Raw genomic sequence first — 23,754 nt, 5'->3', positions numbered from 1 at the left:
CTGACCCTCTCTCTACTCCCAAGCCAGTCTGGACAAAGGAGTTCACCACAGCAAATGTGATTCCTCCTACCACTCCGCTCACGTGTATTCCCACAGCAGATGCATTTATGAAAATTAGTCCTTTAAGAAACAAAAGTAGTACATGCAAACTTATTTTTAAAAATATTCAGATAATGTAATACTTAAAAAAAATGCATTTGCATTTTGGATCACTGTTTTTGCAGTACCTCTACACGTGAAGGATGCTAGGCTGTGATGGTAGGTGTATGTCTATACACACAGCACTACAATCACACTAACACACCACTCTTGAATTTAATACTCTTTGACCACCAACACTGTGTAAACCCTCTTTCTGTCTCTTAGTTCCCATGCACTGCCCCCACCCCCTCCACGAGCTGCTCCATCTGTTGGGTCCCACTGCATGTCCTGTGAGGTGCGGGAACCTGTGGTGAGGGGCCAGAGAGCCTTTTACCCACAACTTGAAACTATCAACACCCACGTCTCCAAGAACAAGCGGGAAGGTGGGTGACTTCTGAACAGTTGTTCCCCGAGTTCATAAACAAAAGTACTTGTAAACTTACTTTTTAAAATATTCACCTTGGAGCCTGAGGCACAGCCAGTGATTCCCTTGTAGCACAGCTGCAGGTGCAAGTTCTGGTTTATCCGTCCTGGAACTATCCAGGGAAACGTGGACCGGACCTGGGTTTGACCAGACACCACTTCCGGTCCCACCCAACCCTAGAATTCTGTGCGTCTGTACGTAAAGTAATATGCTAAGATGTTTACAGACTAAACCCAGTAGATATTTAAATGTAATCAGTGCATTGGACAAATAGGTCAATGCTTATTTGCTGGTTCATTTTACCTTCGCATTAAAATAAGGAGGGATTATTCGCTTCGTAAAATATTCAGGTTGGTCCAGATAAAAGAGTTCCTCTGCCTTAAAAGTCCATGATTGTTTTGTTTCATATCAGGTGTCATTATGTGATTTATTTTCAACATCAACGTACCTAGATTATGGGAAGCGTAACATCTGACATCATATTTGAATTCACCCGCATTGTCACTAACTGTGCAACCTTGGCAAAGCACTGTTTCATTTAACCCCTGCCACTCGGGGCATTTGTGCACAGAGCAAACAGATTGATAGTCATTGTTCACGCCCTTCTGTTCTGATTGCTGAGGCACATTCACATTGAGCAGAGCAAGGTGTAGCTCTCTCTATACTTATACTCATGGATGTATTACTCTTCAAGATTCACAGTTGGAGAAAGATTAGCCAGAAACATATGTCCATTAAATTGCTACTCTCCCTCCCAGTATATCACAGTAGCTAAGAAATAACTCTAGAAATAGAAAGACTTGGGGTTATATGTTCACGAGACTCAAACAGCTCAATTCCCAAAGGATTTTGGCAACATATTCATACATTTTGAAAACACTTTGCACCCAGCTCCCATCACAGCTCATTTGATCGGGTCTATTTCAACATGGAAAATAAAAATCCCTGGAGGCAGAGTACAGATTAGCTTTGAGAATAAGGACAGATATAAAAACGCAAACTCGAGACAGACTCTTCTGAAGCAGGAGGGAAAACACTCTATAGCCTCAATATTCCCTCCTATTTGGTCCCTAGTTAGTCCTTGGGACCCAGTGCCGACCGTGTGCAGCCACTGTAAATTCTATGTCTGAGGCTGGGCTGAGGACAAGGTCCCTCTCTGTGAGAATACCTGGGCACCCCTCATTAGTAAAGTGCAGAGAAACGCAAGCCCCAGGGCCAGTCCTGGCATCAAAACCAAATCGCTCCCCAGGACTTACCAGCTGCTCTGCTGGTCCCGTCCTGCCCAGGTGATGGTTCTGCTGTTCGTGAATAGAGGATTGGCAGGTTGGGGAGCTGGGAGGAAATGCAATTTACTGCATCTGGTAGCAGAGAACAGGGAATACAATTAGGCACAGTGTCGGGAGGCCCAATAGGTGCACTGCCGAGACAGCAGCTTGTCTGCCCTACATAATGGAGCTCCGAGGAGGGTGCTGGGTGAGAGGATCAGGGTGAACAAAGGGAAGCATTTGCCCAGTGGCTAGTATTCAGCAGAGTAGCTGAGGCAGGAGGGATCCTGGCCAGAGAGCTCAAGCCCAGGAATGCTCTACGTGTTAAAAGAGTCATCGGAAAGCTCTAGATTCTAAGAATACAATGAGTTCAGGGTGGGGGACGTGAGATGGGCTGGTGAGAGTCATTTATCAGCTTGCTGGGATTGACCAAATGTGGGCCATCACACTAGCAATGTGCATTCAACAGTAATGAAAAGTAGATCTGGGGCTCATTCCCTGAACTGGAAATACACACTGATGTGCCTGATTCATTCAGAAGACCAGTTTTGTATGCATTTTTAAAAAATTCTAGAATCTATCCCATGTTTTCAGTACTTCAACTGGTGTTGTAGCCAGAAAATCCCAAGTCCAAATAACAACACCCAGTGAGCTCACCAATAGCTCAGTTGCAGGAAATGGTGCAAAAGAGGGAGACGAGCTCTTTTTGGGGAAAAAGACCTTGACAAGCCTCTTCCGGGAGGTGAGACCCCCGCAGGCATGAACCTCAGCAGGTGCCCAAGCGTCAGAGGAGAGGAGGAAGCCACAGGGGAGAGACAAGGAGAGGAATCTGTGTGTGCCCCAGAGAGAAGTGGAAAAGTGGAGTGGTGTGATTTCTTCCTGTGTCATAACCATATCCCAGACCCTGGGAGGTCGGTCACGTATCAATAATCACATCTGCTCACTGCCCATGTCCACTGAACATCTCACAATCACCTCAAACTCAACATGTCCAAAAGCAGACTCTTATTCTCACGCGTCTGCTGCTTCCCCCCCATTCTGCACCCTGTGTCCCTGTTGGTTTTAGCAGGCTTCCTTTTTCTTTTTGTCATTTCACGGTGGAGAGGATTGCAAACAGACACTGCATTAGGAGTAGGATTAGTTCAGTTCTATATAGGGTAGAGCAATGATTTTCAACCCGTGTGCCACAGGAACTTTTAAATCATGCAATACCTGACTATTTAGACCGGGGCCCGGACCTCTTTCCCCTTAGATTGTCAAATTAAAAAATGATAACAGCCAACACAACAATAGCCACCCAGTATGAATGAATCAAAATTATACCTATATTTTTGTCAGACTGGCAAAAAATATGCAGAATTTTAGTAATTAGTGTGTGTGTGTGCCATGAGATGAGAAAGGTCGAAACTCACTGGTCTAACTCATGTGTGAGTCTGACAATCCCGAATGTATGGATATTGGACCACTTGGTTCTTAGTGCAAAGAACACACTCTGTGAGTGAGGATGGAGCGGAGTTTCTCTGAATGGGTTTTTCCACATCAACCACTTGGGGAGAAGGAACAGGAAATCCAGAGTATGCAGACCTGAGATTGGAGTGAGGCTCAGGTTACTGGCTCTCTCTGGGGCCTATGGATGCTGGAACTTGGACCCTGGGCCAGGCAGACATGGTTGAAGACCCTTTATTGCAAGGAAGGAAGTTGGGCCATTGAGATGACAGTGGGCTGGGAGATGGCCATAAAGCCACCTGGGGTACCCCATGAATATGGGCTTGGATTTGAGCCTGGCCGCTGGGGGTAGCCACATGCCTGAAGTTGAACATTATTTTCAATGTTGAGCTGCCCTGCCAGTATTCCTCAACTTGGGTTGCAGACCTTACTCTCACTGTGGGGAGCTGTGGGAAGGGTCTGGGCCCCATACCAGCACAAAGCAGGACCAAGGAGAGCAGCAGCTGGTCCTGACTGGTAGGGTAGATTGCTAACCTGATCCATGGGAAGAATGGAGCAGCAATCTGGGGCGAGAGGGCCAATTTAGGGCACAAGAGATGACCAGATCTATAGAACTTGTGATTTCCAGAAATCTGTGGATTGGGATCTCAGTAAACCTGACTTCCTGCACTTAAATGAGGTGCAGGCTCAAGACATTAAGAGCAGGTGAGAACTCATGAACTGGTCACACGTCAGTCTCATACAGCAAGGGCTGAGGTGGGGCCAGGGCATGCTTCTCTTGCCAGTTCCTGTCCAGGGTTTCATAGCAGCTCTTCCATGTGCAAAAAAACATACTGTATGCAATTTATAGTTACACAAGACCTGGTGTCTACTTAAGGCAGTAAAAACCACCCACCCAATTGATGAAGATGCCGCTGTATACCAAGTGTGCGGATGAGGTGGGGGAGGAAGTCAGGAGGGTTCAGAATGTATATGGCTGGGAATTTCTACTCATGACCGGAATACATTGCTCTTGACTACCAGGGCTACCGTGTGGTCAAAGCCATTGGTGGTCCAGAGGTACAGAACCCTCCTTTCCTCTGGCATGCACAGTGGGGGCAGGCATAGGGGAGGAGGGGTCATGACACCCGCGAACACCCACAGCCATCTCCTTGGCATCATCTCATTCCGCTCGGGCTGCTCTTGCTAATTATCTGTGGTCCTTGCACAGTTACTTATATAATCTGGTTGGCCTTGGATTCCGTAACCAGTTTCAGAAGTTGGGTATTTTTATTAAGGTATTATTAGTCTCCAATCATTTTGTGTTAGCTCTTAAGTAAAAGCAGTTGATGGGTTCTAAGAGGGTCTTGGCAACTCTGAAGTCAAAGGGGCCTTGGGAATGAAAGACTGAGAAAATAATCAGGCGCTTCACAATCCCTCCCTCCTGGACGTGCTCCAGTTTTTACCCTCAGACCACAGAGTGACCTAAACATTGGCCACATTCTTGGAAGGATGTGTTTCCTCCTTCAGACTTTTCTTTGCCAGTAGACATGGTGTGATAGAAAGTACTCCTAATCCCTGACTAAGTTAGAACCAGAGGTGGCAGGAACCATAAACCAGGGTGACAGGTAAGACAACAAAACCCAGGGTGACAGGTAAGGCCATTTATTGGGATACCTAAGACTTCACATCCTCTTACTTCTGAGGTCACCAATCTTGTCAAAAAGCGACAGAGGACAGAGTCCAAAAGGCAATTTCTCTGCAAGCTCTCAGGTTTCTCACCCCTCTTGGAACTGCTTGGGTGAACAGATGACCATAGTGGGAAATAGTGCAGGAGGGAACGAGAGAAGTTCAGAGTAAGAATGAAAGAGACAGTGGCAAGAGTGTATAATGAGGCTTCATTTTTGCTTTTTAAAATGTCATGGAACATGTGGGTTTCTGTGGCCCACACAGACTTCCAGGGACATGACATGCAGGCTCCTCCCCTTCCCTAATTAGAGAGAGAATTCCAGGAAAGGTCCTGGTTTGAGGGGGAGGGGAAGAGGGGGGGAGAGAGAGAGAGAGAGAGAGAGAGAGAGAGAGAGAGAGAGAGAGAGAGAGAGAGAGAGAGAGAGAAAGTGAAGACATAAAAGGCCAGGGTACACCCTTCTGGTATGTGGGTGTCTGGGGGTCAATGTCCCAAGCCCCATCCCAGCTGACACTTACTGCACTCCTGCTGGCCATGTACTCTGCCTCTGGTCTACCCTGGCACCCGGGAACCACTGTCTTTCCCATGTTGCCCCTGCAATCCCCCCAAACAGGAAAGGTCACGTCCTCAGACCATGCTTCACCTCCAAAGCACAGAACAAGAGCCCCGATTTGGCCACACCCTAGAGAAGGTTCTAGAACTGTCATAGGTACTCCTCCTGGAGTCTCTGCTGGCTCAGCCCTGACCTGTCTCTGCCACATGCACTGGGAGAGTGAAATTTAATTTAATACCTTCCCAAAGATCACCTGGCCAGCCAGAATCCAGGTCCTCTGCCTTTTACTTGCTTGGAGGGGAGGGAGGAACCAAAAACACAATACATTTTGTCTCTGAAGTCAGAATTATCCTTAGTGCAAGATTCTTTGCTCATCCAGAGAAATACATTACCCATCCCTTTTCCCATACATTTCCAGGTGACATTGGGCAAACACTGATGCCAACTCCTATTCTGGCTCCTGATTCTCTTCCTAGGGTAAAGGCTGACTCTATAAGAACCAGATGAAAGATCAACCAAAGGACTTATATGCATGCATATAAGCAAAACCAATTGACACAGACAGTAGGGAGGTGAGGGCTTGTGCTTGGGGGTGGGGGTGGCAGGGGAGAGGTCAATGGGGGGAAAAGGAGACTCATGTAATACTTTCAACAGTAAAGAATTAAAAGAGATAGAGGAAGACGTAAACAGATGGAAGAACATACCATGTTCATGGATTGGTAGAATCAACATCATTAAAATGTCCATACTACCCAAAGCAATCTATAGATTCAATGCACTCCCCATTAAAATACCAATGGCATATTTCACAGACCTTGAAAGAACTCTCCAAAAATTCATCTGGAATAAAAAAAGACCCCGAATAGCCACAGCAATCCTGCGAAAGAAGAATAAAGTAGGAGGGATCTCAATACCAGATTTCAAGCTGTATTACAAAGCCACTGTTCTCAAAACAGCCTGGTACTGGCACAAGAACAGACATATAGATCAGTGGAACAGAATAGAGAATCCAGATATTGACCCAAACCACTATGCTCAATTAATATTTGACAAAGGAGGCATGAACATACAATGGAGTCAAGACAGTCTCTTCAATAAATGGTGTTGGGAAAATTGGACAGATACATGCAAAAAAATGAAGCTTGATCACCAACTTACGCCATACACAAAAATAAACTCAAAATGGATACAGGACTTAAACATAAGACGGGAAACCATAAAAATACTAGAGCAATCCACAGGTAGCAAAATCTCAGACATATGCCAAAAGAAATTCTTCACTGACACTGCACCTAGGGCAATGGAAGCTAAAGAGAAAATTAACAAATGGGACTACATCAAAATAAAAAGCTTTTTCACAGCAAAAGAAACCATTAACAAAACAACAAGAAGGCCTACTGCATGGGAGAACATATTTGCAAATGGCATCACTGATAAAGGTTTGATCTCCAACATCTACATGCAGCTTATACAACTTAATAAAAGGAAGATAAATGATCCAATAAAGAAATGGGCAACAGACCTAAATAGAAGCTTTTCAAAAGAAGACAGAAGGAAGGCCAAGAGACACATGAAAACATGCTCAACGTCACTAATTATCCGAGAGATGCAAATCAAAACAACAATGCGGTACCATCTCACACCTGTCAGAATGGCTATCATCAACAAATCAACACACGACAAGTGTTGGCGAGGATGCGGAGAAAAAGGAACCCTCGTGCACTGCTGGTGGGAATGCAGACTGGTGCAGCCACTGTGGAGAACAGTATGGAGCTTCCTCAAAAAACTGAAAATGGAACTCCCATTTGACCCAGTAATCCCACTCCTGGGAATATATCCGAAGAAACTAGAAACACCAATCAGAAAGGATATATGCACCACTATGTTCATAGCAGCACAATTCACCATAGCTAAGATTTGGAAACAGCCTAGGTGCCCGTCAGCAGATGACTGGATCAGAAAACTGTGGTACATCTACACAATGGAATACTATGCTGCCATAAAAAAGAAAGAATTCTCATCATTTGCAGCAACCTGGATGGAATTGGAGAACATTATGTTAAGTGAAATAAGTCAGTCAATGAAAGAAAAATATCACATGATCTCACTCATTTATGGGTAATAAAGAACATTATAAACTTGAACAAAAAGATAGATACAGAGACAGTAAAGCATCAAACAGACTTTCAAATTACAGGGGGAAAGTTAGGGAGAGGTGGGGGAGATAAGAGATCAATCAAAGGACTTGTATGCATGCATATAAGCATAACCAATGGATGCAAAACTCTGGGGGGTGAGGGCATATATGGGAGTGGGGTGGGGGGTGGCAATGGTAAAATATGTACACATATAATACCTTAATAAAAAAAAATTGGAAAAAAAAATAAAAAAAAATAAAAATCAATGGAAAAAAATACCCTCGAGTGAGGATTAACAACAACCAGAAAAAAAAAAAAAAAAAAAAAAAAAAAAAAAAAACCAGATGAGCAGATTGATCTGATCCTTCCACAAGTCCCACATTACGAAGCAGGTCTAGCTGAGGGCCAGAGTGAAAGTGGGAATCGAGTGGGTTTCCTAAGTTCATAGCTAACGATTTGGGGAGCCAGGTTAAGAATGAGAAGCTCACAATCCCAAGTTCATCTACATGGCCCTAGGGAAGGAGTGCGGAGGCAGGGGCAAGGAAGGGAAAAGAGAGCAGGAGAAGGCCTCCTCCTGCCCGATGGGGAGGGCCCTGCTCCCACACCTCATGTCTCCCCCTCTTCCTGGCCCCAGGGAGAAGAGTTCTGCCCAACCCCGCCTCCCTGGAAGGCTGCAGAAACTGCAGTTGCTGAATCAAAGAAAAACCAGAGGCTTTGGAAAGGTTTCCTAAACACCAGGTAACAGCCTTCCGATGTGCAATGGGTGGTGACCTGGAGACCTACCCACCAGCACAAATGAGCTCCTTCCTGCCTGAGATCTGGTCCTGATGTTAACACTCTCTGCCGAGCATCTTTCAAGAAAAGTCCAAGCAGTGAACTCTGAGGAACGAATGGGAAGGAGAGCCAGGCCAGCTGTATAAGCTAGAAACAGCGAATCAAGAAACAGTTCCCAAAGAAGGCAGAGAAGGCTCCGGACGTGGGCCTCCTCGGCACCCTGGGAAAGGTGCCACTCTCTTTCTGATGCCCTTACACACCAACACGCCACGTCTCCTGGGAGCCTGTGTTAATGAAGCTAAGCTGACCAGGAAGGAAACATTGGTCCACAGACGGGGCAGAGAGCGCTCACACTTACCTCCATCCGCACTGGAGAAGCTCTGTGGAAACAAAAGCAGGGCAGAGCGTTAGTTACTACACAGGTGAGGACATAACCCCTCCTTCATGTAACCCGTCTTTCTCCCCCAGGCCAGGCCCAGATTTTGACTGTGATGGGCAAGCCCAATGCTCTCTGCTCTTCTGGGAAATGTGTTTGGGATCCTGAAATTTAAGGGAAAGGTTTACCATCCCCACCTTCTACCGAATTCCTCCCAGTCAAGATTTCTTTTGATTATCCAGCCAATACCCTTGGTTGTATTGAAGAAGTAATATCAGAAAATCCAATCGGAAAATTAATTTGTTTAGAATGCCTTCCTGTGGCCAAGGGGTGCCTGAGGAACCGGGGTTACGGAAAGGAGAGGCGGTCCGGAGACAGTCAGAGCCTCCTGGCTCTCTGGATTCTCATCTCCTAGCTGCACAGCATAGACTGTTTTCATATACAGTGACATTTCATGTATTTACGCTTTGTTTTCCCAATTCATGTCTACTGGGTATGGTTTTGCGTCTGGCCTTTTTATAAAGGAAAGACTTAAACTAAAGCCATGGGAGAATGTTTAATCTGCTTCATAAGAATTGGTTTTAGGATTCTGGAGTCCAACAGGAGATCACTTCCCAGGCATTAGACATACGGAGAGTAGGGAGATGGGTTTAATATTGAATGAGTCTCCCTGCCTCCTCGGCAGACCAGGTGGTCCCAAAAGACAGGCCACCCTCAGCGTCAGAGCTGGCCCTGTCCTCGCAGATCTGGCCCTCGTGTCCAGAGTGTGGGGCTCAGCCTCCTCATCAGCACCAACTGGCCTTTTCTCCAACTGGCAGCGTTTCCCTGGAGCTCACTTCCCCGCGGCTAGAGTTTAGAGAAATCGCATGTTTCCTTCACCTTCTGAAAGTCCTTGAAGGATTTTTCCGTCTCCTTTAGTTTCTCTAGGATGATTTGCTCTTTGGCGGATATCTGGGACTCTTCACTTTCTAGCGCTTGGATTTCCTGCTCCAGCCTGGAAAACACACAAACAGAGGACGGGTCACTTTATTGTCCTGCCACCCCAGGGCCAGAGAGCAGCTCCTTCCTGGGGGGGAGAGGGCATCCTGCCAGTCCCCGTTTTACCTTACGCTGAGGTCCCAGGCCAAGGTTTTACATCACAGAGCATCCTGTGTTTTCAGCGTTGCCACTGAGCAGACGGTGGCCAAAGGAAAACAACCCAGAGCTGCTGCCGCTAGTTCACGGCCATCACTTTGCAAAAACGCTTTGCAATACGCTCAACACCCACGTTCTTCATTTGGAGGTAGATATTTTTACATAGCAGAGGACATAATAGCTGGAGGCTAGCCGCTGCATATTCTCCCAGTTATCTCGGAGTAATTGCTCTCCTATCAGGTTAGCCAAAGTGTGAAGAGCCAATCTTACTCTGCCGGGCTGGTGTGGCTCCGTGGTTGAGCATCAACCCATGAACCAAGAGGTCACCGGTTTGATTCTGAGTCAGGGCACATGCCTGGGTGGTGGGCTCGATCCCCAGTAGGGGGCGTGTGGGAGGCAGCTGATCCATGTTTCTCTCTCATCTTTATTTCTATCTCTCTATCCCTCTCCCTTCCTCTCTCTCTAAAAACCAATAAAAACATATAAAAATTTTAAAAATAATAAAAATGAAAGAAAGAGCCAATCTTACTCAAAGGAAATAAGTTGCCAAGAAATGGTTGGTGGCCAGGACCCTGGAGAGCCTGCAGTCATCTCCCTCTACCACCCAAAAGAGAGGAGATGAATTGGACTGATACAGTAATCCCTACTCTTCTGGAACTCCCCTCAGTTTTCACAGCCATCCTATATATATTTCCTGAAAGGGAAATTTCAGCACTGCCTGGAGACTCTGGGAATATTCCAGAACGGCAGAGACAGTTATGATTGGGGGAAGTCTCAGCAGCTGTGTTCTTTCAATGAAATGACCGTAATACATTAACTTTTATTGAGCAGTAAGTATTGAGCCAGGAATTGAGCTAAGAATTCACATGGTTTATTTTATTTCACCTTCCCAATGACCCTGGGAGTAAGGAATCCCCATTTTACCGATGAGATCATTAAGGCTTGACAAGGGACTAGTTTGCTATTGCACAGCCTCAAAGCAGGATTCAAGCCGGGATGTCTGACTCTAGACCCTGCTCCTGACCATTGTGCCAAACTCTTACCAGGTGGGCTCTACAGTATTTCCCGTTTTCCTGCCTGTTAAGCACCGAGTATGTTGGCATCCTGGGATGGCACCGTTGTGCCGTAATGCCTTTGGGGTTATAAAGGATGGATGTCCCCGCTGAAAGGACTGTAGACTATTGTGCGTCCTGAATTATTTGGTCTGAATTTATTTGTTCACTCATTCATTCAATTTTGCTTTTGGTCTCTTTTCCTTCTGTCATGCTAGAAGCTTTGCTGCGGGTCTGTGCCTGCCTATACTAGTCCTCTCTCTTCTCCTCCTCCCCTCCCATCTTCTCATCTGCTGCTGGGAACAGGCTAACCAAGTCTGTTAGACTAAGACCGAAATAGTTCAGAGTGAGGTCTTCTGAGGGCTGAGGAACACCAAGACACAGGCATGGATTTATCTAGGGATGCACTGTACCCCGCTTTTCTGTTTCTTTCCTAGGCATCAGAAAAAGAGCCTCTGGACGGATGAGATTTTGTGTGCACGGGAGGCAACTAATGGATATTTCTCTCTCATATAGATGTTTCTCTCTCTAAAAATTAAAAAAAAATTTCTTAAAAGAAAAAATTGGGCAATTTTAATTTTGTTTAACATGTTCCCAATTTAAAAAAATAATGTATTCTTTAAGCAGAATAAAAACAATAAGTTGCTTTTTAAAAATGCCTTGCCCTGGCTGGCATGGTTCAGTGGTTAGAGCATTGGCCTGAGAACAGGAGGATTTGGGGTTTGATTCCCGGTCAAGGGCATGTAACTGAGTTGCATGTTCACCCTCTCCATCCCCCAGTGGGGAGTGGGGAGGGGAGGCAACCAATGATGTGTCTCTCTCACATGATGTTTCTCTGTCCTCTCTCACTCTCTCTCCCCCACCCCCTCCCTTCCACTCTCTCTAAAAAACAATGTGGGGAAAATATCCTCACTCCTTGGGTGAGGATTAAAAAATAAAAAATTAAAAGAAATTTTAAATGCCCCCTTTGGCCTGCTGCTGAGAAGACAGCCTTTCTCAGGCTACGGCCCGGGAAAGGAGCCAGGGCCTCCGCTGCTCATATGACAAGTGAGGGGTTAAAGGGTAACTCCATCGATTTGCAGGCAATTCTACCAATATTTATGGAGGTTGTTTGGCTGGACTTGGAGGTAGGCATTACAGGGGATTCTAAAATAAACAAGATCATGTCAAAAATGGCTCACTTTAAAAAAAATGCTAACTCCAAATAACTTGCTTCTGCCGGTGAAGCGGCCCGAGTGGTTAAGAATTCTCGGTGACCTGATGCCCACTGGCTGCCGACTGTCTCTGCAGCCTGGCCCTGGCACTATGAGTTTCAGGGCTCTCAGCTATATAGTTCAGGCGCTGAAGATTTAGGTCATGATAGTGGGTAACTGAGAAGGAACAGGGAGGGAGAGAGAGAGAAAAAAAAAAAGCAACGAAACTAGACTTTTGAGATAAGAACAACTAAGTTTCACCCGAAGGAAATGAATGCGGAAAATGGACAGCGTATGTAAGTCTAAGCAAGTCAGACCAAGTAGCAGATCTCTCTGCAAATGCACATGGGGGCTTGGGCCCGGTCCTCGAGGAGCTGGGTGGCCCAGGCCGCTGTTTTTCTTTGGGAAAACTGAGTCCTTGGGGCCGAGGAGCATTCTGAGAAACAGTGTTAGGGGTTAATAAGAGTCATCCCAGCTGGGCTAGAAATGCCACTGTTTCATAGTTTCACGACTGAAATCGAATGCAGTCTTCCCTGGAGGAGCCAAGTAGGATATTGCCGAGCTAAAAATAAAGAACGGGCAGGAAGTGTAATTTATACACAAGCTTTAGTCTGAGACAGGTGCACATAACAGCCTCCGACCAGCTCGCTCAGTTTCTTCGGAGCGAAAAGCAGACTGTAATAGGCGGTCAGGAAAGGTGACACAGTGCAGCTGTGTAGGTTTAATTTACTGGGGATGAAGTTGCAATCATGGCCGAACGGTCTTATAAAGTCTCCCTAACACAAACAGACCTTCCGCACAGGAAATACAAAGAGTCTATGGCTCTGGGAAGGGCATCGATCATTCTCTCATTTCAAAATCTATGTATGCATTCATCCATCCAACTGCTTGCAAACACCTCTCTCCATCAGTCCCTGGGTTGAGCATCCGGGACAGAGAGCTCAATCAGCCACAGTGTCTGCGCTTGAGCACTCTCGGTCAAGTGAGGAGAACAGCCAGGTAAACACATACATTATATGACAACCCAAACACGGCCATCATAAAGGAAAGAACGATGTGTTGTGGAAGTGTCAGCTCTGCCTAGGAGTGTGGCGGGACTCCAGCCAATTTGCCTGCCCGCCCAGTATCTATCCTCCCTTTCCTCCATGCTAACAGAATCCGCATTTTGTTGGGGGTGGCAATGTGTTGAGCCGAAAATGTACCCATCCCAGCTTCCACTGCAGAGAAGGGTGGCCACAGGGCAGCTCTGACCAATGAGATGTAAGTAAAAACTGTTGGGGGAGACTTCTGGGAAAGCTCCTTAAAAGGAGGAGGGCTGATGTCAGTGGCCTATGGTGATTTGTCCTTCCCCTTCTTCCTGCCTGCAGGGACCTGGTGCGAGAGCGATGTATTAGTTTCCAATTGCTGCTATAACAATGGCCACAAACATAGGGGCTTACAACAATATGAACTTACTATCTTCCATGGGTCAGAAGACTGACATGGGTGTCACCAGACTATAATCAAGGAGTTGGTAGAGTTGTGTTCCCTTTTGAAGTCTCTAGGAGAGAATCGGTCTCCTTGCTTTTCTAGCTCCCAGAGGCCACCCACGTTCTTTGCCTCATGGTCCCCCTTCCTCCATATTCAAGGCCAGGAATGATGTAACTCTCTACCCGTTCTCCCCCAGTCCCATCTCCCTCTGACTCTTCTGTGGCCTCCCTCTTCCACTTGGAATGATCCTTATAATCACATTGGGCCGACTCTGATAATCCAGGGCAACAATCTCCCTATTTTGAAGTCAGCTATTTGGAGACCTTAATTCCATCTGTAACTTTAATTCCCCTTTGCCAGTATTCACAGCCTCTGGGGATTAGGATGTAGACATCTTTGGGGTCCATTACTCTGCCTGCCGTAGGGAATATGATGCTGAAGGTGGAGCAGTGAGCTTGTATCCACAGCATGGCTGAGTGCGCAGGAGGAGAGCAACTGTCTGGGGTCTGGGTGGCTTCCTGGAGGGAGTGTACCCGCTCTGGATCGTGGGCTCCCGATTTCTTGTTATGAACTTAAGCTGCTATTGTGATCACAGGTGAATCCAACTTCCAACTGATACAAGGGGGCGAGAAGAACGTGACTGAATAGGTTATATGTTAGCAGGGCATTCTCTGACCCCTCATTGCATTGTTTGAATACTTAACATTCTCTCTTTCTCATTATATCTCTCTATCTCTGTCTTAGTACCTCTGTTTCTATATTCCAGGTAAAGTATTTGGGAAGAATAATGTTTGTTTTCACAGAAATAGATGCTACAAAAGTCACTTTCCATATTTCAGGAAGACAGTGCGTTTGTCTCTATGGTGCTCCCAAAATATTTTTCATTTGTGATTCAACTTGCAAGGAAACAGCTTCCGTTTATTTAGATGAGTGTATCTGGAATCACTGCAGATCGCTGGGTATCTTACTGTGAGAAAAGGTTAACGGCCCTTAAGTAAACAGAGGATTTCCACTTCTCCTTAGGGAAGAATAGGACCTTCCTTGACTGTAAGGTATCAGTGGAAACTCAAGCTCATTTCATTTCTTTTCCACGTCATCACTGACAGAAATATGGCCAGAGAACAGTCCCTTCAAGATTTACTAAAATACAGCTCATATCCTTTCCCTGGTCTCCACCACCTCCTTCCCGAATTTCACCCAACTGCTCAGGCTGGAAGTTCACACCCTCCACGCTCTGCTCTAACCCCGTCCCAGCCCTACACCTTCCCCTGTGTTCCAGCCAAAACAGATTACTTGTGCTCCGTGAGAAAACCAGGACTGACTGCCCACTGCCAGCTCCATCTACCGAAAACACACCTAATAACAAAGACCAAACCCAGCTCTGTCTCTTGAGTAAAACGGTTCCCTTAAGTCCCCTCAACCTAATGTGTTCAGTCCCCATCCAAATCCCACAGCATCTTCAGCCCTCTTGGTACCTGGGACACCTCACCTGGTATCAGAGGATTGGAAATGTGTTTATCCCCCCCCAACCTGTACTACCTCTCACCCAAGTACAGGCTCATCGAGAGACAGATAAAATACTGCATTTTATTCCCTGTACCTCAGATTCCTCCCTGTACATATTTGTTAAAAGAATGAAAAGCAAGGTAAAGCAAGAACACACGTTTCAAAGGATTCTATCGTGAAACTAGCTTGGAAGTGGCGATATTAAGTAGATTTTTTCAAATCTTGGCTTGGTTTTGCTAATTTCCCTCAAAATATACTAATTTATATACCTCTTGAGAAAAAAAGACATTGATATTAGATTGATTTATTGCTTTACCTAAATATACAGCTGGGACATAGTAACATTTTTCATTAATAATGTTGGTTTAATCAAATTTAATCCTGAATATAGATGAATGAAAATTTCTCTCTCCATAAATGTTCCTTCGCCCCTGGCAACCAGCCTCCCTCCTTCTCTTGTGTATTTATTCCATCTGGAATCACCTGGCTCAGAATCTGGGCAGGTTGATTTCTGCTACGGAAATGATTTCTGAGCTCACATTGAGCATTAATTCCTTGAGTATGATTCTTGTTTGAGTCGGTTTCATGAGAAATAAAGAGTTTTGATTACATGAAAGTGAGATGATCTCCTTTAAACAGTACATTTCAGTAGCTTAAACTCTTCCCAAGAAATGTCTCTTCATAGGAAGAGAAAGTCTCATCCAGCCTTCTTACCTCCAGCCTCCGACTCAGGCACGCTTCTGAAGGCCAACGCCTCCACCTGTGCGCCTGGCCTTGTGCAGATTCCTCTGGGATGGCACTCTATCAATTCCCCCCTTTCCCCTGTAGCTTCAACCTTTCCCCAAGATGCCTCCTTCCTTTTAGTCCATAAAAAGAATCAATTCCCTCACACTAAAAATAGGTGAACTTCTCTTGAACCTGCATCCTGTTCAAGTTACTGGTGAATCTCTCTTCCAGATTTCCCCAACAGCACTTGCCTCTTGCTGTCTCAACATCCTCACATCCCAACCGCCCCTCAGCTTATTCCACTCTGCCTTCTGCCCCGCCACTCTGGTGTATAGGGTCTTGTTAAAGTCCACACCTGCCAAATCTAATGGAGACCCTTCGGTGTGAATCAGTTGACTTCATTTTTAAGAACATTGTGCAGCACTCCTTCTCTGCCTTGGAGCCCATGACACCATATTCTCCACATGGGCTTCTCTTCTATCATTTCATCAAATGTTCATTTGGTTCCCTGTTCTCCTCCTCCTCCTCCTCCTCCTCCTCCTCCTCCTCCTCCTCCTCCTCATTCTCCTCTTCCTTCTTCTTTTGTTAATCCTCACCCAAGTATATTTTTCCCATTGATTTTTTTTTTAAGAGAGTGAAAGGGAAGAAGTGGGGAGAGAGAGAAAAAGAGAAACATTGCCACAAAAGAGACACACTGATTGGTTGCCTCCTGCATGTTGCCTCCTACCGGGGCCAGGGATGGAACCTGCAACCCAGGTATGTGCTCTTGACTGGGAATCAAACCCATGATCCTTCAGTGTGCGGGCCGATGCTCTAACCACTGAGCAACCAGCCAGGGCTGTTTACTTCTTGTTCCACACTCTATCCCTGGAAAATCATGCCCCGGCTTGTGCTTTAATTCCCACCTACATGCGGACATCTACCCAATCTATATATTCAAATTCTTCCCTGAACTCCAGCTTCTATATACAATTGTATTTTTAATATCACCCTTTGAATGCTCCACAGATATTTCAAACCCAACATATGCAAGACCAAACTCATCTTTCTGCATAAAGCTGTTCCCCCCTCTGGCATTCTTTAGCTCAGTTTTTGATACCATTGCCAATCCATTCTACTTCAGATGGAAACAGGGTTGTCACCTTGACCTCCCACTCGCTCCTCTCTGATAATCACCACACACCTGTATTAGCCGCCAAGTCCTGCCAAGTTGCCCACAGATTTCTTTCACATCTCTTCCTCTTCAGCCCTGCATGGGCTCTCTCCTTCTTTCTCCTAAATGCCTACAGCGACCTTCTAATCAATTGCTTGCTCTACCTCTACCCAGACTATCACCCTCAAACCCAGATTGTGCCTAGACAGACCACAATTGCACCCGCCTGCTGAAAACCCTTCACAGACTCTATGCCTTAAACTCCTTAATCTGACACACTTTCAGCTTCTCACTTGCCTCCAGGAACAATGAGTTCCTTGCAGGTCCTGCACACAGAGTGCTCTTTCTTGCCTCACTGCCTTTGCTCATACTACCCCCTCTGCCTGGATGGCCCTGGCTCCCTCTCTTTCCCTCCTAACTATTACTCACTCTTTAAGAATCTGCTTAGGGACTGTCTCTTTCTGGAAGTCATCCCTGAGACCTTGCCCTTCCTCCTTGCTGCCATATCTCCTGGATATATTTCATCACCAATTTTATCCCATTGTATTTCAATCACTTGTTTATGGATTTGGGGTTCCCTCCCCAAATCCCATTTGCAAAGCTCTTAAGGTTAATGGCCATCTCTTCTTTATCTTTCTTTGAAATAAAAAGCATCTACCTAGCTTGCTTCTAGCAAGGTACCCTGCTCAGTTAAAGTTCCCAAGAAGTGTTGGTTGAGTGAATGACTGATTGAATAAATGCATATTTTGTTTCTCAGCTGGAAGTAGCCTCAAGACAGACCCTTTGACACGATTCTTTCAGTCAAATATGATTCATAAAGAACAACAAATTCAAATGAATGGCAATTTATGGACTTAGTAAAAAAGAAACGTGTATCACTTCCTTTCTCGCAGATCAGATAAGGTCGAAGGTAACTGCTCTGTTTTCTAGGCTTTTCATTCTTTCCCCCAAATATCTCCAATATATAATTTCACCTGACCCTGTGTGTGTGTGTGTGTGTGTGTGTGTGTGTGTGTGATGCACTGCTCCAATTTCCTCTGGGGCTCACCTAAATAAAACTACAGGTGGACGACACGGATATGCAGGAATTGGGCCAGAATGATGGATAGTCTCAGCATTAACTTTGTTTCACCCTATGATTCTCTTGTGCGTTGGCCCCTTCATGCAAGAAGCATCCGGGCGTTCAGAACTGATTGTGAAAATTGTAAAAAGTGTTTTATGTGGCGCATTTCCCTCTTTCAAATCCCTGTTTACTCACTGTTTGTGCCTAAACAGCACTCGGGGACAGCCTTCCTGCTGAGCTCGACTTTCCCGTCAGCCTGTGTGTGTGTGTGTGTGCGTGTGTGTGTGTGTGTGTGTGTGTGTGTGCACACAGCTGCAGCCACAGCTCTTACAAATGCCCACGTTGGGGATAACATTTTTGCTTATTGTCCACATTAGAGGTTACTCAAGAGAGACGGATGGAGTTAATATCTTCGTGAGACATTCATTAAAAAAATCACTTAGTGTCCAACAACATAGTGGTAAAAATAGCTAACCTTTATGGAGCATTTTCCATTAGACAACCTGCTGAGTGGTTGGTAACCATTAGTCACTCTGAAATCTGTGTAGTAACTACCACTATAATCCACACCTGCTGGATGACAGACCTGAGGGTGTGAGAGTCCAGTGTCTTGTGACCCAGCAGCAGCAAGGGGCAGAGCTGGCATGTAAGCCCAGGTTTGCCTGTTGCTGGAACCTGGGACGTTAGACTGCCCTGTGCAGCCTTCTTCCAAGAGCAAATGAAACTGCCCACCTCTAAAGGTTTCAGGATTTCCTCTTTCCAGTATAGAACTTGCTTTCCCAACATCTTGATCAAATGTTGCTGCTCTGGTGGAGGCATGAGCGGACTGGGAGCCCCTCCCACCCTCCCACAACATCCTTGCCTCGGTCAGCCTCTGCACAGAACAAAACCTGGTTTGGAAGCCATTGCTCCGTGAGAGTGGAGAGTGTCTGGTGTATTACTCTGGCTCCCACGGTGCCTACAAGAGTGCTTTGTGCACAGCCAGTGCTCCATCCACAGGAATGTGGTTCTGAAGGGGAGCATCCCCACGTGCGGCCAACACCTGGACTCCCATGAATTGCCTGGACAGGCCACCAAAGGATAACAGCTCCTCTGGCCTTTCAGCCCCTGAGGGGCCAATGCTAGCTATCTGGAAGCCACAGGTGACAGTTCAATGGAGCCTGAAGTAGACACTCAGAAGGAGGCTGGCCCCGGGGAGCTGTAGCAGGGGCTGGGAGGCTTGGTAATCCATACGGATCTCCCTAAAGGGACCTTCCTCTTAGGATTTATATTTTTCTAATCATGTTTTCCATGCATGACATGGCCAGGGAACAGCTCCTCCTTAGTGGAGAAATTTGTCATCCCATTGGAATAATCCCCAAGTTATTCTAAGAGTTCCTGCTCAGAACAAATCAAGCCAATCAGGAAGCTCCTCCACATGGGCTGTGCCTGCTGATTGTTTCCCCGCCTGGACACTTCCTGCTATTGTTCCCCCACATGTTCTCAGAGGCTCAGCTCCTGAGCCCTGCCCCTTCCCCTCAGGAGCCCAGGGCTGCAATCAGGGCTTTGGGTGGAGGTATACGAGGCTCACAGATCAGGCACCTGGACGGGAGAAATGGGCCTGAAATGAAAATAGGGGTGGTTAGAGCCAAAACCACAGCATTGGGTCTCTGGGGCCTTGGAAGAGAGGTTTGAAATGTTCTGGATCATTCATTAGTTGCTTGTCAAGCATGTGTTGAGCTAATACAGTAATAGTTGCCCAGGCTCTGCTTTTGGGAAAGTCATCATCTGATGGAGAAGGCAGGTGTATAAACAATTACAAAGCAGCACTCAGTAGAGCGCAAACTGGAAGTCCAAAATGCTACGTGAATGCAAAGACCTGAGCTTGGCTAACTCTGCTTAGGAAGTGGGCAGAGCAGGATACAGGGGCTCGAGACATTTCAGTAGGATCTTAAAGGCAGAGAAGGGCTTGGGGGCCTTCTAAAGGGGCTCTGAGGCAGAAATGTGCAAGAAGGTTCAAGTGAGTGAGTGAGGACCTCTGTAGGACTGGTTATTTTACTTGTGAAACTATAAGTAAAAGTAGACGGAGCTGGACCAGTGGCTGGAGTTTGTATGACGTCAGTAAGACCTTCAGCTTTTCCTTCCACCCACCTTTCTCTGGACCCTTCCCTGTGATTGCCCAACTGGCGGAGACACCAGATGGCTGTTTCTTGGGGAAAGGGAGGAAGCGCAGCTGAAGCCAGCCATTTCTGCTCCCTGTGATGGTCGAGGGTAGCAGTTTTCGACCAGCGCACACTGGTATGCCACAAGAATGTTTAAAGCATGCAATACCTGACTATTTAGTCAGGGGCACTGACCTCTTTTCCCTCAGATTGTCAAATAAAGAAATGAAACAGTAGTCATATAGTATGAATGAATAAAAATGACACCTTTTGGTGTTTTTTGTGTGTCACAGAATTTTAGTAATCAGTTTATGTGTGCCAGGAGATGAAAAAGGTTGAAAGTAGCTGATCTAGGGTAAAGTGTTGGCCAGGTAAGGATGGAATGAGGATGAGCCCACCTGCCTTGAGCTCTGGGATACCAGGCTTAAGGCAGTTGAGTGAGCCAATGTCCTACTGAGGCCGCGTGGAAGGTAAGGACGTTACACACACTACATTATCATGGGGGTTCGAGGCAAAAACTTTAGGAACTTAAAATAAAGCTACACATATTCTCTCTGATGGACTTGATAGACTTATCAACACCGATTCTGTTTTACAACAGGTTAGTGTATTGAGAAGTCGAACGAGAATGTTGTCTATTTCTGGGTTTTCAAATCTAGAAGGAAAATGGAATTCTTCTTATGCCAACAGCCCACCAATGGGAACCTCAGATACAAAAGGATTCACATATAGGGCTCACAGCCTGGGCCAGAAATGAAGCCAAATTAGAGAAGCTCTTAGAAGCAACTCAAAAGCATTTTACATCAGGCCCAAAGAAAAACACCCTTTACTTGTGCTTTTTATTGAAGGCCTCTCTCAAAGAGATCATCACATTGGCCATTTGAAATGGGAACCCTTGGATGTAAAATAGTAGCACATTGTGTTCCGAAATAATAATTTTAGAAAATGATCCACCTCTTCCTGCTGGTTTGGCTTGTGCAGAGTTGGTGCTGGCCACCTATCTCCCGGTTCAGCTGTGGTCCCACCCCTGAGTGCTCCCACCATTGTCTATTATTTCTGGATCCTGAAGCCAAGGGAGAATTGCCTGCTGAAAGCACAGGGAGACCTCATTGCAACTCTCTATCGCAACACAGAGTTCAAGACAGACCAGCTTTGTTGCTGACATGGTACAGGCGCCTCAGAATGGGCAGTCTCACTCAGAGGCATGATGTGTTTTTGTGTGAATGAGTGAAGGGTCACAAGCTGCCTGAGCACATATGAGAGTTCTCATATTCCCACAAAACCCAAATGATAATAATAATAATAATAATAATAATAATAATAATAGCAGACACTTGTGTAATGCTATAAGAGCTTACAAAGTCCTTTCACAGCAATTAGGGATTGAGGTTTTTTCCCCTATGTTGCAGATAAGAAAATTGACAAGAAGGGAAAAAGAGAAGTCAGAATCCAAATACCTTTCCTGTTGTGCAATCTGATTTCTGCCAAGTGTCTCCTTGCTGTTTTGACCAGCAGGAGGCAGTGCAAACCACCCAGCATCAGGGGGTCCGGCCGTCAGCCACTTACTGGCTGACATCCTGGGCGAGCACCTCACTTTCCTTAGTCTCCGTTTCCTCGTCTATAAGATGGCTATAATGATGTATATGGAAGAGCTAATTCAAAGCTATGGAGACTGAGTCAATATTTAAAATATCTCAAAACACTGCCTGCCATGGGATAAGCACTAGTTAAAACGTTTATTCTTCCTTTCTCTTTTAGTGCTTTTTAAAAAATTGAATTTAAAGACTATTCTGCATGTGCTTCTTTACAAGACAAACAAAAACATGCTTTTTAAATAGAATACATTCAAATTAAACTTCTAAAACAAATTATCCAAAAAACCTGAGTAAGTCCTATCATTTGAATGCTAAAAGAACAATTAAAGAATTGATTATTGGCTTCAAGAATGGTGTAAGATTGTGTGTGTGTGTGTGTGTATGTGTGTGTGTGTACATACTAGTACAGAAAGAAAATCCAGAAAATCTAATTCAAGTTCGCCATGTGGGAGAGGCTTATGTGCACCTGGGGGGCCATCTAGTGGCAGGTGCAGTCATATTCCACGAGCTGAGGTAGTATGTTTGGGATTTAGGTAAAGTATCTGGGAGGAAATTGCTGTGGTTCTGCAGATTTGGAACCATGTGGCTACTTCAGAAGAGAAAGCTCAATGTATCCATGTTAAAATGTCCATAACGCCGAAGGTTTTATTCTTTGATCTTGCAACAGTGTACTGTTGTAGTGTTGGTTGCAGAAGTCTCCGGCCGAGCCATGTAACCTGTGAACCCTTACTTGTATAATAATGCTCTGCAACAGGGAGAGAAACTGGTTGAGAAGGTCCAGAGGCTCCAGCCTTCAGGAAGCAATGGCTGGGGGTATTTGTACCATCTTCCTTGAGACCATCACTTTTATAGGAGCCACGTGATGTAAGACACCATCCATGGACTACAGTAGATGTCCCAAAAGACCCATTGTAAAAAACCCAGCAGTGACCCTGTGGTTCAGTATGGCCAACCTCTCCCAACACACACGTCCTCCCTGCCACTGAAGGTCAGTCACTGGGCTGACGTAAGACCCGTGGCTTTTCTAGCTTCCACAAAGCAGCAGGGAGGCTCTGCAGAACACACTCCTGCAAAGCCTCCTCCCGCCCGGAGTCTGGCTCATACACTTTTCCAACACGTGTGTGTGTCCCTGCTCCTTCCCCAATAATCGTGGCCACGAGTGACATTTGGCCCATGAGGTCAAGCACAAGGAGAGGTTCATGAAGTCTGTGAGGTTCTAAGTGCTGAGAGTGGGCCTTTGTGATTTCAGGAACCCCAGCAGCCAACACAAGGCCTTACACAAAATAGACCCTGGGCGTCTATGAAGTTGAGTGGAGGCTTGCACCCATGTGCATGGCTTGCTCTCCCATGTTCTCCTCTCGTCTGGGCTGGGGTAAGGGTAAAGCTGTGCTCCCTTTTGGACAGGGAGATCCTCCTAGAGTGAGCTGGGCACATGCATCCTTGGGTTTCTAAGTCCAGCCAGGACCAAGGACATAGGAAGTGTCTGGGGAGAGACCAGCCCTGCTATGAGGCTGAGGGCTAGCTCAGGGGTAGCTGAGTAGCTAAATAAGCTCATAGATGTGCTCCACCTTTAAATGAACTGAACTCAACAGAATCAGCAGATAGAACATAATTTAACGATAACATACCTTACCTGCCCACAAGCATGGCTTTCTGGGGGTATCCAGCTACTTTACTGCATTAAAATGATGGTTTACTATATAGCATTTCAGGGACCCCGTGCAATGTAAAATGATGGACAGCTGAATTGACTTCATAATGAAAGAATGCTACTGTTTTGATCTCCTCCTCCCATCAAGGCTCTGCCTCTGGCTAGAGAGAAACAAGATCCACAGAGGACAAGCTCTCTGCTGCTGTAGGGAGAGAAAGACAAAGGGATACCCACAGGAGCAGGGAACCCCTGGGGTGCTAGGCATTGCTTAGACCAGTCCTCGGCAA

The 23,754-nt window shown here is 45.9% G+C and overlaps 1 protein-coding gene across 1 annotated transcript in view; it reads right to left on the bottom strand.

Moving 5' to 3' along the window:
- The window catches only part of LOC103286355 (paralemmin-2), a 122,786-nt gene that overhangs the window by 8,567 nt on the left and 90,465 nt on the right, over window positions 1-23,754 (bottom strand). Inside the window, exons 4-6 of the mRNA XM_054726886.1 lie at window positions 9,663-9,777; window positions 8,766-8,787; window positions 1,822-1,923 (exon numbers count right to left, since the gene is read on the bottom strand). Of these exons, the coding sequence (XP_054582861.1) occupies window positions 1,822-1,923; window positions 8,766-8,787; window positions 9,663-9,777 (239 nt within the window). The remainder of the gene's footprint in view (window positions 1-1,821; window positions 1,924-8,765; window positions 8,788-9,662; window positions 9,778-23,754) is intronic.

Source organism: Eptesicus fuscus, chromosome 15 (genome assembly GCF_027574615.1).
Source record: "Eptesicus fuscus isolate TK198812 chromosome 15, DD_ASM_mEF_20220401, whole genome shotgun sequence".
NCBI lineage: Eukaryota > Metazoa > Chordata > Mammalia > Chiroptera > Vespertilionidae > Eptesicus > Eptesicus fuscus.
The sequence above is the reverse complement of the archived record's forward strand: the minus strand, read 5'-3'. Positions and strand labels throughout refer to the sequence as shown.